This window comes from Trachypithecus francoisi, unplaced genomic scaffold, assembly GCF_009764315.1.
Source record: "Trachypithecus francoisi isolate TF-2019V2 unplaced genomic scaffold, Tfra_2.0 Lachesis_group21, whole genome shotgun sequence".
Classification (NCBI taxonomy): Eukaryota; Metazoa; Chordata; class Mammalia; order Primates; family Cercopithecidae; genus Trachypithecus; species Trachypithecus francoisi.
The window spans coordinates 46,152,943-46,169,512 of record NW_022681467.1 but is presented as its reverse complement, the minus strand read 5'-3'; the positions used below and the strand labels follow the sequence as shown (position 1 = coordinate 46,169,512).

General features: G+C 47.2%; 1 protein-coding gene and 1 long non-coding RNA gene across 2 annotated transcripts in view; one reads left to right on the top strand and one right to left on the bottom strand.

The window, feature by feature from the left end:
* PTPN1 (protein tyrosine phosphatase non-receptor type 1) overlaps window positions 1–2,808 on the bottom strand; it is a 74,421-nt gene extending 71,613 nt beyond the window's left edge. The window contains exon 1 of the mRNA XM_033186726.1: window positions 2,220–2,808. Within this exon, the coding sequence (XP_033042617.1) occupies window positions 2,220–2,282 (63 nt within the window). The 5' untranslated portion in view covers window positions 2,283–2,808. The remainder of the gene's footprint in view (window positions 1–2,219) is intronic.
* On the top strand, window positions 2,636–16,570 carry LOC117068923. The gene is made up of 3 exons (XR_004431313.1): window positions 2,636–2,740; window positions 12,166–12,285; window positions 16,515–16,570. It is a non-coding gene; the product is annotated as an uncharacterized LOC117068923 (long non-coding RNA).

Genomic DNA, 16,570 nt, shown 5'->3' with positions numbered 1-16,570 from the left:
ATACACACCTTGGAAACTCAGCCACTTTAGACTCAAGGTCATTTGAACTCTGTTTCAGAAAACGCTACAGTTGTATGACAAAGAGCTACTTTTACACTTAGAAAGGAAAAAAGCTTCTGATTTCAAGATTCTAGAAAAGAAAAATACCCATACAGTGGAAGTGAGAAAAGCCCTCCGTGACAATTCTCCAAGACCAAAAGAAACTACTTCCGGGAATGTGGCAATCCAGTAAGAAACAGGGAAAATCTCAACACCTTGACTAACTTGTGGGGTTTACTTATGGCAGAAAAACTTATGAAAAATGAAGAAAATGAATTGAAGACTGACACACTTCATGCTAGTTGCATGCTTAATACAGTTTTAACAATGCTTGGGTGACAGGTCAGCCCACTCTGGCTTAAAATTGTAAAAAATAAAATTCAACTAAGAACTAAGTCACAATATGTATTTCTTGTTGTCAGCTCAGTCAGTTTCAGTGGAAAAGACTTCTCCACAATGCTTCCACTGTGATGGGATGTATCATAATCAACTCCAACACTTCAGACCAACAATTTTCATTTAAAGCCACTTTAGACTCTACTGACTTAAACTGATGCAGAAAATTTGTCTACACATTCTCAAAGTCACTTGTGGAATTCATTCAACTAATTCAGAGACCAGATATGGCATACAAATTTTATATACTGATCAATCATACTTATTAGTATATAGATTACAGTGGTTAGATGTATTAGTCTAGCAGAAACTAATATACATACTACAGTTCAAATAAAAAGAATCCTGTCAAATAAGCTTGATGTAAATCCACATGAAAATCAAGGCTGCCAAAAAAAGGCTTGTTAGTCAAGCATACCAAAGAACTGCTTAAACCTTTTTTCCTTTCTAAGCAGTGCTCAAAATAGATTTTAATACTACAGCTGATGGATCTCACAATTTGCCTTTTGAGCCTATAAGCTGAAACCAGAATCAACTGCCGTCTCCCTTTACACAAGTAACAAAATCTCTCTATTCTGTATATCGCTTAAGATACTGTGCAAGTGTGGTTTTAGTATATCTTCACAACCCCCGCAATGACATTTAATTGGGAGTATGTATTTTCTTCAGAGGATTTAGCTGCTTGTGAAAGGAAGAGCTCTTTGTGTTTTTAACTATTTGTTTTACAGATATATGAGAAACCCTACTTTCCTAACTTTTAACACACAAGGAGATGAAGACTCCTAAGACAAGGTCATCTCTGCCATGACCAAAGACAAAGCTGCTCACTGAGGAAAGATGTTATTTTAGAGAGGGTTAAAACGTTAACCTTCCCGATTCCCTGCCTGAAAGGATAATATCATGGCCCCAACGGAGTGAGTACCGCAGGCCTCCTGGCCAGAAGGTTCTTTAGCCCCATATTCTCATGGTTTTCTGCTCCTTTTGGTTCAGCTCACAAAGCAAATGTCTCTATGTCTCTTCCTTTAACCGGCCTTCCCTGATCCCCTTCTCTAAGGTAGCCGGCTTTCTATGCAGTCACCCTGTACCCCGTTAGGAATTCGTTCTCTTCACAGCACTTGTCTCTATCTGAAATTATTTGCTTTTGTGTTTGATTGCCCTATTCGACTTTACGCTCCACTAAGGCTAGCATCTTGCCTGTCCTGTTTAGCAAACACTATCTCCAATGCCTAAGCGGTGCCTAGCACAGAATAAGCTCGCCAACTCCTATCCAATAAATGAATGAACAGAAAGGGGGAAGGGGACTGTCATCCCTGGGACTCGACGCAGATTGAGACTAGGGAAAAGGAAATGTGAAAGGGGGGGGGGTGTAACCTTTTTCCCCAGGGAGACAAAGGAAGAGAGTCTGAGGTGGTCCAGTCCAGAAAAGGAAATAGTGGGGGTGCTAAATCACCCCAGGGGACAAAGAGTGGACAGTCAGGGGGCGGGGTCGGGGTGCGAGGGATTCGCGTTGAGCACAGACAGGCGATCCCCGGCTTGAGAGATCACCCGGGCTGGAGAACAGGAGGGAGGTGGGGGATCGAAGGGGGCTCCGAGGCTGCGGCGAGAAACAGGCCCACCCCGGGGACAAAGCGGGGGGGACGCAGTGCGTTGCTGTCCCATCGAATCCTCAAGCAGGAGGAGCGAGGCAGAGGGCAAGACCCAGACGGAGTCTGGGGCCTGGGGGTCTGTGGGGATGTTCAAGCGGCCTAAGCGAAGGGCCGCCACGCTCCGGGGCGCTCCCGCACCTGGTAAATGGCCGCCCAGCTCCCGGACTTGTCGATCTGCTCGAACTCCTTTTCCATCTCCATGACGGGCCAGGGCGGCTGCTGCGCCTCCTTCTCGGCCCACTGCGCCTTCTGCCGCTCTAGGCCGCGTCGCGCTCTTAACCCCGAGGGCCGCTGCAAGCACCGAGTCCTGCCGCTACCGCCGCCCTAGCCGCCGCGGCTTCTTCATGTCAACCGGCAGCCGGAACTACGCACCGCGCCTGCCAGGGGCTCCGCCCCCGAGCAGAAGGACCAATCAGCGATCGAAAATGTCGACAAGCACTTCCGCGGGGAGGAGCCGGGGGAGGTGCTAGGGGAAGGGGCCCCAGCACCGCGAGATATTTAATAGCGCGCCCTCCCTCCTCCGCTCCGGGGCTCTGGGCTCGGGAGTGGCGCGCGCCCGTTGCCTAGGCGCCCCCGGGAGTCCCGCCCACGGCGCGTGGGCTCTCCAGGCCCGGGAGGTCCTTGAGTTCCAGCCTCCACCCGGCCCGTTGAGTCACAGAGTGAGTGGCCTTAAAAGTAGGTATGCACCTCCTTTCCTGCAGGGCCTGGGCCCCGGCCTCGGTAATCCGAGCTGGTGTATGGGCGGAGGGCACCGTGCTCTATTTCCTGCCTCCCAGCTCTGGCCAGATGTCTGCCCTCTTTTCATGAAACTCAGGAGTGTCATGTTTCACCACGCTGCTGGGGAACCCACTACTCTCTGAGGGTAGTGTCCCTGTCTGAAACGCAGATTTTCCACTTGGGTGCTGCAGGAATGAATGGATAGGGATGGAATGATTTTAAGTGTTTCTCAGAGTATCAAGGAACCCCTGCTCAGACTGAACTAAGCAGAGCACAAATTCCACGGTGCATTATGTTAAATAAAAATCATAGGAGCCCAGGAGCAGTGGCTTATGTCTGTAATCCCAGCACTTTGGGAGGCAGAGGCAGGCGGATGCCTTGAGGCCAGGAGTTCCAGACCAGCCTGGGTAACATAATGAGAACTCGTCACTACTAAAAGTTAAAAAATTAGCCGGTGTGGTGGGGCCCAGCTGCTGGGGAGGCTGAGGCAGGATGATCACCTGAGCCCAGGAGGTGGAAGCTGCAGTGAGCTGTTTTGGCGCCACTGCACTCCACCTTGGGTGACAGAGCGAGACCCTGTCTTAAAAAAAAAAAAAAAAAAAGGGCTGGGTGCGGTGGCTCACACCTGTAATCCCAGCACTTTGGGAGGCCGAGGCGGGTGGATCAGCTGAGGTCAGGAGTCCCAGACCAGCCTGACCAACATGGTGAAACCCGGTTTCTACCAAAAAAAAAAAAAAAAAAAAGTAACCGGGCGTGGTGGTGCATGCCTGTAATCCTAGCTGCTTGGGAGGCTGAGGCAGGAGAATCGCTTGAACCCTGGAGGCGGAGGTTGCAGTGAGCCGAGATAGCTCCACTGCACTCCAGCCTGGGCAACAAGAGCGAAACAAACAGAAAAAGTTCTGGCATTAGGGTCCCAACAGACTAAACTAAAAATCAAAATGGAGTCATTCATGCTAAAGTTCTACATCATCAGACTGATAACCTTTCCTGAAATCAGAAGAGAGACACACACCCTGATTTCCCAAACAGATCGTTTTAATCAACATAATGAAGTTCGCTTTGCTTTAATCCTTACAACAAAAAGTAACCTGAAGTAACCCGATGCGAACCAATCAGTTATTTCTCTCTTGTTCTCTTTCCCTGTTCCTGCCTTACAAGGAAAGTAACTTTGAAATGACCAATCTGCTTTTTGTTCTTTGTTTCTGCTTTTTTCAGCCCTTTTCTGTCTATAAAACCAACCTCATCTGCTCAGCTCATTGGGACACTTGTGCTGCTTTGTGGAATGAAGTCTTGCCCGATTCTAGAATCACAAATGAAGCCAATTAAGATGTTTAAACTAAAAATTTGTTATAATTTTGTCTTTTGACATTTACAATCACCTGGGAAGTGTGTTGAATAATGCAGGTTCCTGGACCCATCTCCAAATCATTCCGATATCTTTGGTCTAGGGATGAGACCAGGAATCTGCATTTTCACCAACAACTCCAGCTGATTCTGGTACCTGTGATCCTTGAAGCACCCATGAGCAGGTTGGTCAGGTTGCTTTCCTGCAGGCTCTAGTTTAAACCATCCCCCTCTGGGCCTGGCATGTCATGTGAACGTTGTGAATTCCAGGAGGTTTGAAAACTTAGAAGAGAGAATTGTCTTCATTCCGTGTTGCCCAGAGCCACTGCCTGGTATTATCAGCTGAATTCCAGCTCATTCCTTGAGTATTTGTGGCAGGCACTATGCCTGGAATTCTAAGTACACATTCTCATTCAATCTCCACAACAACCCTCCAAAACAGGTGCTATTATTCCCATTTTATAGACGAGGGAACTGACTGGCTGTGGTGGCTCACGCCTGTAATCCCACCACTTTGGGAGGCCGAGGTGGGCGCATCACTTGAGGTTGGGAATTCAAGACTAGCCTGACAAGCATGGTGAAACCTCATCTCTACCAAAAATACAAAAATCAGCAGGATGTGGTGGTTCATGCCTGTTATCCCAGCTACTCGGGAGGCTGAGGCACAAGAATCACTTGAACCTGGGAGGCAGAGGCTGCAGTGAGCTGAGATTGCGCCACTGCACTCCAGCCCGGGCAACAGAGTGAGATCCTGTCTCAAAAAAAAAAAAAAATTAGCCGTATGTGGTGGTGTGCACCTGTAGTCCCAGCTACTCAGGAGGCTGAGGTGGGAGGATCACTTGAGACTGGGAGATTGAGGCTGCAGTGAGCCATGATCATACCACTGCACTCTAGCCTGGATGATGGAGTGAGACCCTGTCTCAAAAAAAAAAAAAAAAAAATAGGCCAGGCATGGTGGCTCACACCTGTAATCCTAGCACTTTGGGAGGCTGAGGCAGGTGGATCACCTAAGGTCAGGAGTTCAAGACAAGACTGGCCAACATGGTGAAAGCCCATCCCTACTAAAAATACAAAAAATAGACGGGTGTGGTGGTGCACACCTGTAATCCCAGCTAACTGGGAGGCTGAGGAAGGAGAATGGCTTGAACCTGGGAAGTGAGGTTACAGTGAGCTGAGATCGAACCACTGCACTCCAGCCTGTGCAACGGGAGCAAGATGCCATTCAAAAAATAAATAAATAAACAGCAAAATAAATAAAAATAAAAAATTAGATGAGGGGGTCCGGGTGTGATGGCTCATGCCTGTAATCCCAGCACTTTGGGGGGGCTAAGGGCGGATGATCACCTGAGGTCAGGAGTTCGACACCAGCCTGACTGATATGGTGAAACCCCATCTCTACTTAGCCAGCCATGGTGGTGTGTGATTGTAGACCCAGCTACTCGGGAGGCTGAGACAGAATTGCTTGAACCCGGGAAGCAGAGGTTGCAGTGAGCCGAGATTACACCACTGCACTTGGGCCTGGGTGATAGAGCAAGACTCTGTCTTAAAAAAAAAAAAAAAAGAGAGATGAGGAAACTGAGGCACAGAGAGGCAAAATTACTTGTGTGGAGTAGCATTGCACATTGGTATGGAAACCTGCATTCTAACCTGGTCTCCAGAGCCTGCGTCGGAGCCAGGCTTCGTGGGTCCAAGTTCCAACTGAATAAATACTAGTGGTGCAAGCTTGGGCAAATTTTCATTAATCTCTAATCTCTGCTCTCCTTTGTAAAACAGAGATAATAAAAGTGCCCACCTCATAGGGCTGATGTGAAGATTGGATGAGTGCATATCATGCTCTTAGTATACTGAGTGGCTAAATAAATATTAACTGTCATTACTACATATCTTTAAATAATAGCAAATAAAGGAGATAAATGAAATGTTATTGAATATGTGCAATTAACTAGATCAGCAACGTCTTTAGAAAGTGAGCATTCCATAGGGGAAAATTGAACAAAAGATGCCCATTCCAGTGAAAACTGTGGGAGCTGCCACACTTGGAAGCTGCCTAATTGAAGTCTTAGTTCCTTTAAGTGACTGTCCAGACTCCTGTGCTCCTCCCACCCTTATACCCTTATTCTTTTTGAGTTCTAGTTTGTCTGGAACTCACAACCCTGGGAGCATCCTGGAACGAAAACAGAGTTGGTTCATTCCTATCCCTGTATGTCAAGCTAAGTAAGTAAATAAATGCCCATCCCAAGCCCAAGTGGCCCTCATGTCTGCAGCGGGTGCCACCCAGTGACTGGAATGGCCTTTTCTGTTTTGTTTCGTTTTGTTTAAGGTAGAGTCTTGTTCTGTCACCCAGGCTGGAGTGCAATGGCGTGATCTTGGCTCACTGCAACCTCCACCTCCCAGGTTCAAGTGATTCTCCTGCCTCAGCCTCCCTAGTAGCTTAGGTTATAGGTCTGTGCCATCATGCCCAGCTGATTTTTGTACCTTTAGTAGAGATGGAGTTTTGCCATATTGGCCAGGCTGGTCTCGAACTCCTGACCTCAGGTGACCTGCCCGCCTCGGCCTCCTGAAGTGCTGGGATTACAGGCATGAGCCACTGCACCCAGCCTGGAGTAGCCTTTGAATGGGGCCAAAGCTATACACCAGGTCTTGGTGGGGGAGAGGGGAGTTGGAGGCATCCTCAAGCAGGGTCCAAGTTTGGGCTGTTTAGAGGCTGTACTTGTTTCCAGTGGCTGCTGTAACAAATTACCACAAATTTGGTGGCTTCAAATAACAGAAATTTATTCTCTCACAGTTCTTGAGGCCCAGAGTCCAAAATCAAGGTGTTGACAGTGCCTTGCTCCCTCTGAAGGCTCCAGGGGAGGGTCCCCGCCTTCTGGTAGCTCCAGTCATTCCTTGGCTTGTGGCTGCCTCACTCTGATCCCTGCCTCTGTCTTGGCAGACTTTCTTCTCTGTATATCCTGTTCTGCCTGTGCCATTTCCCTCTGCCTTGTTCCTACAAGGACGCCTCTCTTTGGATTCAGGGCTCATCCTATCCAGAACGATTTGGCAATCCCATCTCAAGATCCTTAAATTTCTTACATGTGCAAAGACCCTTTTTCCAAACAGGTCACATTTACAGGTACAGGGACTTGGACATATCTTTTTGGAGGCCTCCACTCAATCTACTATAGTGGCAGAGAGTAAAACCTTGCCACAAATATTGATCCTGAATGAAACGCCTAATTTCAGGTACCAGTTAATTTGCCCTTCCATTCATTGTGTACATAGCTTTTAATATTTCGATCATGAAACCCTCCTATGCAAAATCCTCCAACAGTTTCCCATCCTACTTAGAAGAAAACCCAAATCATGTCTAATCCTGGCCCACAAGGCCCACGTGACCTGGCCCCTCACTGTGTCCCCTCACTTACTTCCCTGCAATCTCAGGTGTATCTCCAAATATTCAGGGCTGGCTCCCACCCCAGGACCTTTGCACCAGCTGTTCCTTCTGCCTGGATCACGCTTCTTGCAGATCTTCTCAGCTTTCAGGTCTCAGGTCAAATGTTACCTCCCCGAACAGGTCTTCCCTGACCACCTTCCCTAAAATAGTCCCCAGTCACTCTTTAGGGGAGGATCCTGTCTTTCCTGTTCTAGTTTCTGGTGGCTCCTAGCACTCATCTGTGTCTTAATTATTTGCTGACTTGTTTTCTTCTCCTGCCCCTCATTGTCATGTTCTAGGAGGGCAGGGACCTCGACTTCTTGTCTGTCTGCCTGATATTTGGTTGAGAGGAGGAACTCAAGGTCTACCCCAACTCTCTGAGGCTTGGTGTTGACCTGCAAAGCTCTGGCACTTCCCTGCCAAGGCCTGACCTAGAAGCAGCCATGCCCTGGGATCTTCCAGTGATGTGACGGTGGTGATTGGGAATCTTTAGTGATGACTGGTTAGAAATAGACAAATGATCATGTGACATGATGGCTAAAACCTTTTCCTGGCAGGCAGGCCTGAGGAATGGTCTCACGCGGCTTCTCCAGCCTTTCCTTCATGGATTTAGCTAATGGAGGAAATCAGCACTACAAATCAATGACCCATTAAACTTTTTAAAATGTCCTAAGAGTCATCAGTGGAGAAGAATGGCTGTTTACCAAGCCTCCAACAGATCACTGACTCCTGACTTAGTGAGGTCAGCAAGTTTCCTGGAAAAATTGGTCCTGATCTTCTTCCTGGGAGATGGCACAGTTTTAAGAGCTTGTGATCCTGAATGAGACTTACTGGGTCTCTAATGACATGTCGCTTCCTCAGAGAGCCCCCTTCTGACCACTTCTAATAAACAGTGCTCTCTCACTGTATTCCTTTTTCTTCTTGGCACTTACCAGGCATTTAATGACTTATTTTTTCCCTAGTGTTACCATGTGATATGATGTTGTATATTTGTTTTATGTGTTTATCATCTGTATCTGCCAGTAAATGTAAACTTCTTAAAGAAAGAGACTAAGTCGATTTGGTTCATTGCTGTCTTCCCTGCACTACAGATCATTCCCAGAAGAGCCTATCAGTTTTAGAAGGTTCTAGAAACAAAGGCCGGGTGCAGTGGCTCAAGCCTGTAATCCCAGCACTTTGGGAGGCCGAGGCGGGCGGATCACAAGGTCAGGAGATCGAGACCATCCTGGCTAACACAGTGAAACCCCGTCTCTACTAAAAAGTACAAAAAACTAGCCGGGCGCGGTGGCAGGCGCCTGTAGTCCCAGCTACTCGGGAGGCTGAGGCAGGAGAATGGCGTGAACCCAGGAGGCGGAGCTTGCAGTGAGCTGAGATCCGGCCACTGCACTCCAGCCTGGGCAACAGAGCGAGACTCTGTCTCAAAAAAAAAAAAAAAAAAGAAGGTTCTAGAAACAAACATAACACGGCTTCTTTATACATCATAGACTCAGAGCTCAAGAATTCTCAAGGTCATCTAGCTTCCTCCACTCACCACTGGGTACACATAGCCAGGAAGGAAGGTGGCTCTTCCCTCCAGGATTCACCCATGCTCGCCTGACAGAGTTTGGGCACTTTGACTGGTTGGCTGTCTTAGGGACAGCCGGAGACATCCCTGCGATGGAATAAGTAATGGGGCAAAGCCAAGGCCAAAAGCACTAGAAACTGCGTGCACAGAACTCCAACCTCCAGCCATAAACCATGCTAACTAATAGCGTTACTTTTTCTTTCTTTTTTGAGACGGAGTCTCACTTTGTTGCCCCAGGCTGGAGTGCACTGGTATGATCTCGGTTCACTGCAATCTTTGCCTCCCAGGTTCAAATGATTCTCCTGCCTCAGCCTCCCAAGTAGCTGGGATTACAGGCACTTGCCACCACGCTTGGCTATTTTTTATTTATTTATTTTTTTTAGTAGAGATGGAGTTTCACCATGTTAGCCAGACTGGTCTCAAACTCCTGACCTCAAGTGATCTGTCTGCCTCAGCCTCCCAAAGTGCTGGGATTACAGGCGTGAGCCACCACGCCCAGCCTAAAAGCATTACTTTGAATTTTGTATTTCCCCACAGCCCTGCAAGCCTGGTGTTTATCCACATTTGAGAGATGAGAAAATAGCTGCTCAGAGAGGCTAAAGAGGTAAAAGAAATGAACACCCAGTACAGAATGCTGGCTTGCACGCTGAATGACAGAGCACCGTGGTACAGAGCTAGGAGCTTCTAACCCCTGAGGCTGCTACTCACTAGCTTGCAGGCCTGGGTTAAGTTGCTTAATGGACGTCCTGGTGTCAGCCTGGATACTTTCCAGGGAGAAAAACCCAACTGAAAAGTGGCTTTTGCAAAACGGGGAATTTACTGGCTCATGAAATTGGGAAGTCCAAAGGAGGCTTGCTTCAGGCACCACCAGATCCAGGGCCTCAAACAACATCACTGTGACTGTCTCTCCCCCGCTCTCTTAATCTTTCTCCCCCTGTGCTAGCTTCACTCTCGAGCAGGCTGTTCTCTAGAGGGAACCAGGATGGCCCCAGCAGCTCCAGGCTCACAGCCTGTCAGCTCAGCAGCTCCAGTGGGAAAAGCTTCTTTTCCCTGCTGGGCCCTGAGTCCTGGCCTTGAGTCTTACTGATCCAATTGAAGCTCACATGCCATCTCTAATCCAATCCCTCTGCCCAGGAGAGAATTTGTCAAATGAGAAAACTGAGGCTCAGAGAGGCCAGTTGTTTAGCCAAGGTCATACAGCCAGTAGGTAGTTAAGTGGGATCTAAATACAGGCAGCCTGATTTCAGCATCTGTGTTCTCAGCCATGAAGCTATACAGTCTCTCCAAGGACTCCCATGAGCTCTAAAAACAATAGTAATAACAATGAGGATAATAATAATGATAATCATTCATTAACACCACTGCCATGGAGCCTGTACTATTATGATCTCCATTTGAGCCGCAGCACAGAGAGGTTAAGCAACTTGCCCACAGTCACACAGATGAGAAACGGTGGAGTCGGGATTTGAACCCAGTTCAGCTCTATTTGCTGCTTCCAGTTCTGAAATTGTATTAAATATATGAGTTCTGCACTGTTTCAGAACTCACAGGAAGGTTAGCAGCCCAGAATCTCCCACTCACATCTTTACTGGGCTTCATTTTTACCGGGCTTCATTTTTATAGACTCCCCTGCCTCTTTACCACCTGGAAGACATTTTAAGCTTTACAGCAAGTCATTAAAAAGAAACAAAAATAAATGCATAAACATAATCCCACACTGCCTGTCTGGTAAGAGCAACTTCCCCGATGGGGGAGGAGGAGGCATTCAGGGGGAACTAGGGGAATCACATGTGTTCTGAGAAAGGAGTGTCAGAGATGTGCGGGAAAGTTCAAGGAGGGAAGTTGGACCCCAAAATGGAAACCAGTCCCAGCCCCATGCTTTCAGCAAAGGAGGAGTCTGGGGAGGGTTTCCAGAGGCCACTGCAACATCCTCCACACTCTAGTTTGCAGGGCTGAGACTTGGGGGGGTGCTTTCATTGCACGCATGGTGGTTCTGGGTGTGGGTTCTGAAATTAGGCTGATTTGGGTTCATGTGTCCTTGGGCAAGTTCCTCACCCTCTCCGATCCTCGGTTTTCCATCTTTTACAGAAGGCAGGGATATGATGATTAAATGAGAGTACGTGTGTAAAGCACTCAGCGTGGTCTCTAGTTCACAGCAAGGACTCAAAACATTTGCTGTTGTTCTACAGTTGTGTAAATTGCTGAGTAGAAAAAAGCAGGCTACCATTTGTCTTCAGAAGTTTTCATAATATATGTTGCAACCTGCAATTTTACATCCCTGTTTTTTGTTCTGCTGCTGTAGGTGAACTTAGCTGGTTTCAATGGTGTGTGCGCAACCTGTGTGATTCCAGAGTCACATGATCAGAAGGGGCCTGTACTTGGTTTGCTCTGCTGCCTTTGCCTTGAAATTCTTTTTTGTTTGTTTTTGAGACTGAATCTCGCTCTGTTGTCCAGGCTGGAGTTAAGTGGCGCGATCTTGGCTCACTGCAACCTCTGCCTCCCAGTTTCAAGAGATTCTCCGCCTCAGCCTCCCAAGTGACTGGGATTACAGGCACCCACCATCACGCCTGGCTAATTTTTGTATTTTTAGTAGAGTTAAGGTTTCACCATGTTGGCCAGGCTTGTCTCAAACTCCTGACCTCAGGAGATCAGCCCACCTCAGCCTGGGAAAGTGCTGGGATTACGGGAGTGAGCAACTGTGCCCGGCCGAAATTAGTAATAATTTTTTAACAAGGAGCCCTGCATATTCATTCTGCATTAAGCTTATGTAACAGTTCTGGAGGTGAAATCTAGATTTTCAAGTTTTTGAAGGGGATTTGGAGCAGTTTTTGTCTTTGAAGATGGGAATGTTCTTCCCCCGTTATTCTGGGAGAAATCACTGCTTTTGGGGAGAATCCTAAGACACTGATATTATCCAGATGCAGATTCCCCATGTTGAATTGTTTCTTATTGTTTAATAACACTAGTTATGTTAGCTACATGTATTGGCTTTGACTAACGACTAGGCTCTGCACTAAGCTAGCACTTTACCTTTATTATCTCTCTAGATCTTCCCAACAACTGTGTAAGAGAAACTGTCATTAACCCCATTTCACAGATGAGGAAACTGAGGCTTGGAGTGATACGTGACTTGCCCACTGTTGCACACCAGCATTGTGATAATGCATGTAAGTTGGGTAGATCTGTACTAGGACCATAGCCTTTTAGAAAAGAGGAATGAATTTCTAAGCTTTGATTTAGCTAGAAGGGTTCTTGAAGTCCTTGAGAGAGATGTGCATCTTTTTGGCCAAGTGTTTGCTCCAGTAGTTTCTGTATTTAAAGATGGAACTGGTCTTCTGTTTGAGACTTGACCGTGCAGAGAAGAGGGGCTGACCTGAATTTTCCTTCTCCTTGTGTTGGTGGGAAGCCCATGGAGAGGACTCCTATTTGGAATAACTGAAAGTGGAGGGACCTGGGCTTGGGGGATCACACTTACAACTCTTGTGATGGCCCCACCCAGGCCACAGGGAAGTGAGCTGCAAGGGGAACCATATGGGGAATCGTACTTTCTTCAGGAGAAAATGCCCTTATCCTGGGGTAGGCAAGGAAGTCAGATGCATTGTGGGAAGGGGAGGGCCTTTTCCTTTATCTGAGGCAAAGAGGAGAAAGAGGGGGTCCTAAATTCTAGGGAGAAGGAATTAGGCAGCCATCATCCACGGGAGGTAGGCTTGTTCTCACAGTATGACAGCATGCTAGAGAGAAAGGAGGGTGAAGACCAGCTGGAAGGAAAGCATGAAGGATTTATATGACCTCCAAGCACGATTTATTTACAATTTCATTTTGCATTTCCCTTTTCTGCATTGTAATCCTCACCTGCTATCTCAGGGCTTCAGTAAAATTTTGTTAACTGCTATGGGCTCATCTTAGCTGCTGGGTGAGATACTAATTGTCCCCACTGTCAGTTCTCTGCTTTCATAGAAACAGGATTGTAACTGGGCACATGCCTGCCTGGCTAAAGACTACATTTCCCAACTTCCCTTGCAACTAGATGTGCCATATGACTGCATGCTGACCAATAGGATCTGAGTGGAAGTGATGTGCGCCATTTCTAAATCATGCCCTTAAAGGCTTGGTTCAGGGGACAGTGTGGGGTGCAGTCAGGGTCTTTTTTTTTTTTTTTTTATGACAGAGTCTTGCTCTGTCACCAGGCTGGAAGTGCAGTGGCCTGATCTTGGCCCACTGCAACCTCTGCCTCCCGGTTTCAAGCAATTCTTCTGTCTCAGCCTCCTGAGTAGCTGGGACTACAGGCACGTGCCACCACACCCAGCTAATTTTTGTATTTTTAGTAGAGATGGGGTTTCACCATGTTGGCCAGGATGGTCTTGATCTCTTGACCTCGTGATCTGCCCACCTCAGCCTCCTAAAGTGCTGGGATTACAGGTGGGAGCCACCACACCCGGCTGGGTTGGGGTCTTTCTTTCAGCTTTTCTTCCATACTACTGCCTGGAATGTGACATGGTGGCATCAACTTGAACTGGTGGACAAAAGCAACATGGAAGGGAAGGAAGAAAACAAGATAGAAAAAGCCTGAGACTCTGACCCCATGGGCCAGCCCCATTAGCCCCAGACTGATCACACACTGTTACATGAGCAAGACATAAAAGGGCTGATATTCAGCTGATATGCAAACTACAGTCATCCTGACTGCTTGTAGGTATCATTCTGACTGGTTAGAAATAAATTTCTGGGCTGGGCATGGTGGCTCACGCCTGTAATCCTAGCACTTTGGCAGGCCGAGGTGGGCAGATCATGAGGTCAGGAGTTCGAGACCAATCTGACCAATATGGTGAAACCCTATCTCTACAAAAACTACAAAAATTAGCCATGTATCTTGGCAAATACCTGTAGTCCCAACTACTTGGGAGGCTGAGACAGGAGAATTGCTTGAGTCCAGAAGGTTGCAGTGAGCCGAGATCGCGCCACTGCATTCCAGCCTGGGTGACACAGCGAAACTCAGTCTCAAAAAAAAAAAGTAATAAACTTCTGCTTTGTTTAAACCACTGTTAATAAGGGTCTCAGTTATAGTAATTGAACTTATATTCTAATCAATCCAGCCATGTTTTGGGGGCTGTTAAGGAAGAGGGCTGGGTACTACTTTCAAGTTGAGATGGTGTTAGTGACAGGAGCAGCATCCTGGTACAGACAGTTAGGAGATGGCAGACAAGGGCAGTAGATGCCCTGGGAGAAACGGCTCACTATGGTTGCCAAGCAACCACAAGCATGATCTAGGGGACATGAGAACATCCCCCAGAGATTCTGAGTAATATCCTGCAGAAAGAACCTGATGAAAGTTCGGTCTTCCTAGGGTCATGGGGTTCTGTTGTTAAATATTAAAGAGGAAGCTGGAAATCTGAGGGATGACTGGGGTTATAAACAGGGCCCAGTACACTGTTGGTTGTCTATCTACTCATCTTTCTCTTCCCCCTTCTTCTTGGCAGACAGTGCCTGTCTGTTATAACAGAGCCTGAAAAACTGGGAGGCCCCTTCCAAGCCTCCTTTGCATTAGGGCATGGGTATGGGACTCAATCCTGGCCAATGGCAGTATTACAAAATCTGCCCAAGAGCTTCTGGGAAAGATTTTCCCTTCTTGTAAAAGAGACTTATGGGGCCTGGCATGGTGACTCACGCCTGTAATCCTAGCACTTTGGGAGGCTGAGGCGGGAGGATCACTTGAGGTCAGGAGTTCAAGACTAGCCTGGCCAACATGGTGAAACCCTGTCTCTACTAAAAATACAAAACATTAGCCAGGCGTGGTGGCAGGCACCTGTAATCCCAGCTACCCAGGAGGCTGAGGCAGGAAAACTGCTTGAGCCCGGGAGGCGAAAGTTGCAGTGAGTCAAGATCGTGCTACTACGCCCCAGCCTGGGTGACAGAGTTAGACTCTGTCTCAAAAAAAAAAAAAGTCCGGAAACGGTGGCTCATGCCTGTAACCCCAGCACTTTGGGGGACCAAGGTGGGTGGATCATAAGGTCAGGAGATTGAGACCATCCTGGCTAACATGGTGAAACCCTGTCTCTACTAAAAATGCAAAAAATTAGCCGGTCGTGATGGTGGGCGCCTGTAGTCCCAGCTACTGGGGAGGCTGAGGCAGGAGAATGGCGTGAACCTGGGAGGTGGAGCTTGCAGTGAGCTGTGATTGCACCACTGCACTCCAGCCTGGGTGACAGAGCAAGACTCCATCTCAAAAAAAAAAAAAGAGAGAGAGAGAGAGACATATGGGAGGAATATATATACATATATTTTTATTTTATACACCAGGCTAAGATAGAGGAGCAAAAAGATAAAAAAGCACTTAGGTCCTTGACATCACTGAGTTATGGAATTGTCCCTGGGACTGCCTAGCTCTGGACTTACTTGAAGACATCATGAATATTTTTACTATTTAAGCCACTTTGGGTTGGTGTTTTTGTTACCTGCAGCTGAGATCATGCTAACTGATACAGGGTCTTTGTCTTCTGTCTCTACCTTCCTTCAGCCCTATGGATCTCATGTTTAAACACGTTCCTTCCCCAGAGCACCAGTTGTTTGAAGTCAAGATCTTTTGGAAACTACCTGTATTAGCTTATCATCGCTGCCCGCTAAATAAGATTCTTTCTGGTCACTCCTTACTTCTTCATTTCAGGAGCAAGATTGGTATCTGGTGGGGTGAAAGCAGAACCTCAGCCTTCCTGCAACTCTGTATCTGGGTACGGAATGATCTTCTCATATTGGTCTTAGCAACTGCACGTGTCTCTCTCTGCAGACTCTCAGCCCTCAAGGTTGTGGATCCTGTAGTATTCATCTTTCTATGTCCCCAGGGCCTAGCCCAGGACCTGGGCGAGAAGAGGTGCTTCCTGAATGCTTGTCAAATAAATATATGAAGAATTAATCATCACATCCCATTTTATCACCTCTCGAAACAGAGTCAATTTCCCTCCCCACTGCCTTCCTGCATTCCTCTAGGGCAAGATGGTTCTTGCAGGGAGAGAGAGAGTGAGGATGAAGAAGAGGCTAACCCAATTCTCATTTCCAAAGCAGCTTTTAATCCCTGCCTTCTTAAATTACCCTTAATCTACCCACTTTCAACCTCAACGGTGGGTCAGCACTGAGCAACTCTGACTTTGGTCTCCTTTAAAAAAAAGGAAAAAGGAAGGAAGGAGGGAGAGAAGGAAACATGGATGAACTAAAGAGAGAAAAAATTTAAAGTGGGTGTTTTCACACGCAGAGCTGGAAGTTCTAGCATTGGAGGTAGGACATTTTTGTTGTTCTTATTTCTTTTTCTCATCACAGAAGGAATACGCATTTAATGAAGAAAACTTGAAAAGTGCATATAAAATATACACAACTTACTTTTTTTACTTTTTTTTTTTTTTTTTAGATGGAGTTTCACTCTTGTTACTCAGGTTGGAGTGCAATGGCGCGATCTCGGCTCAC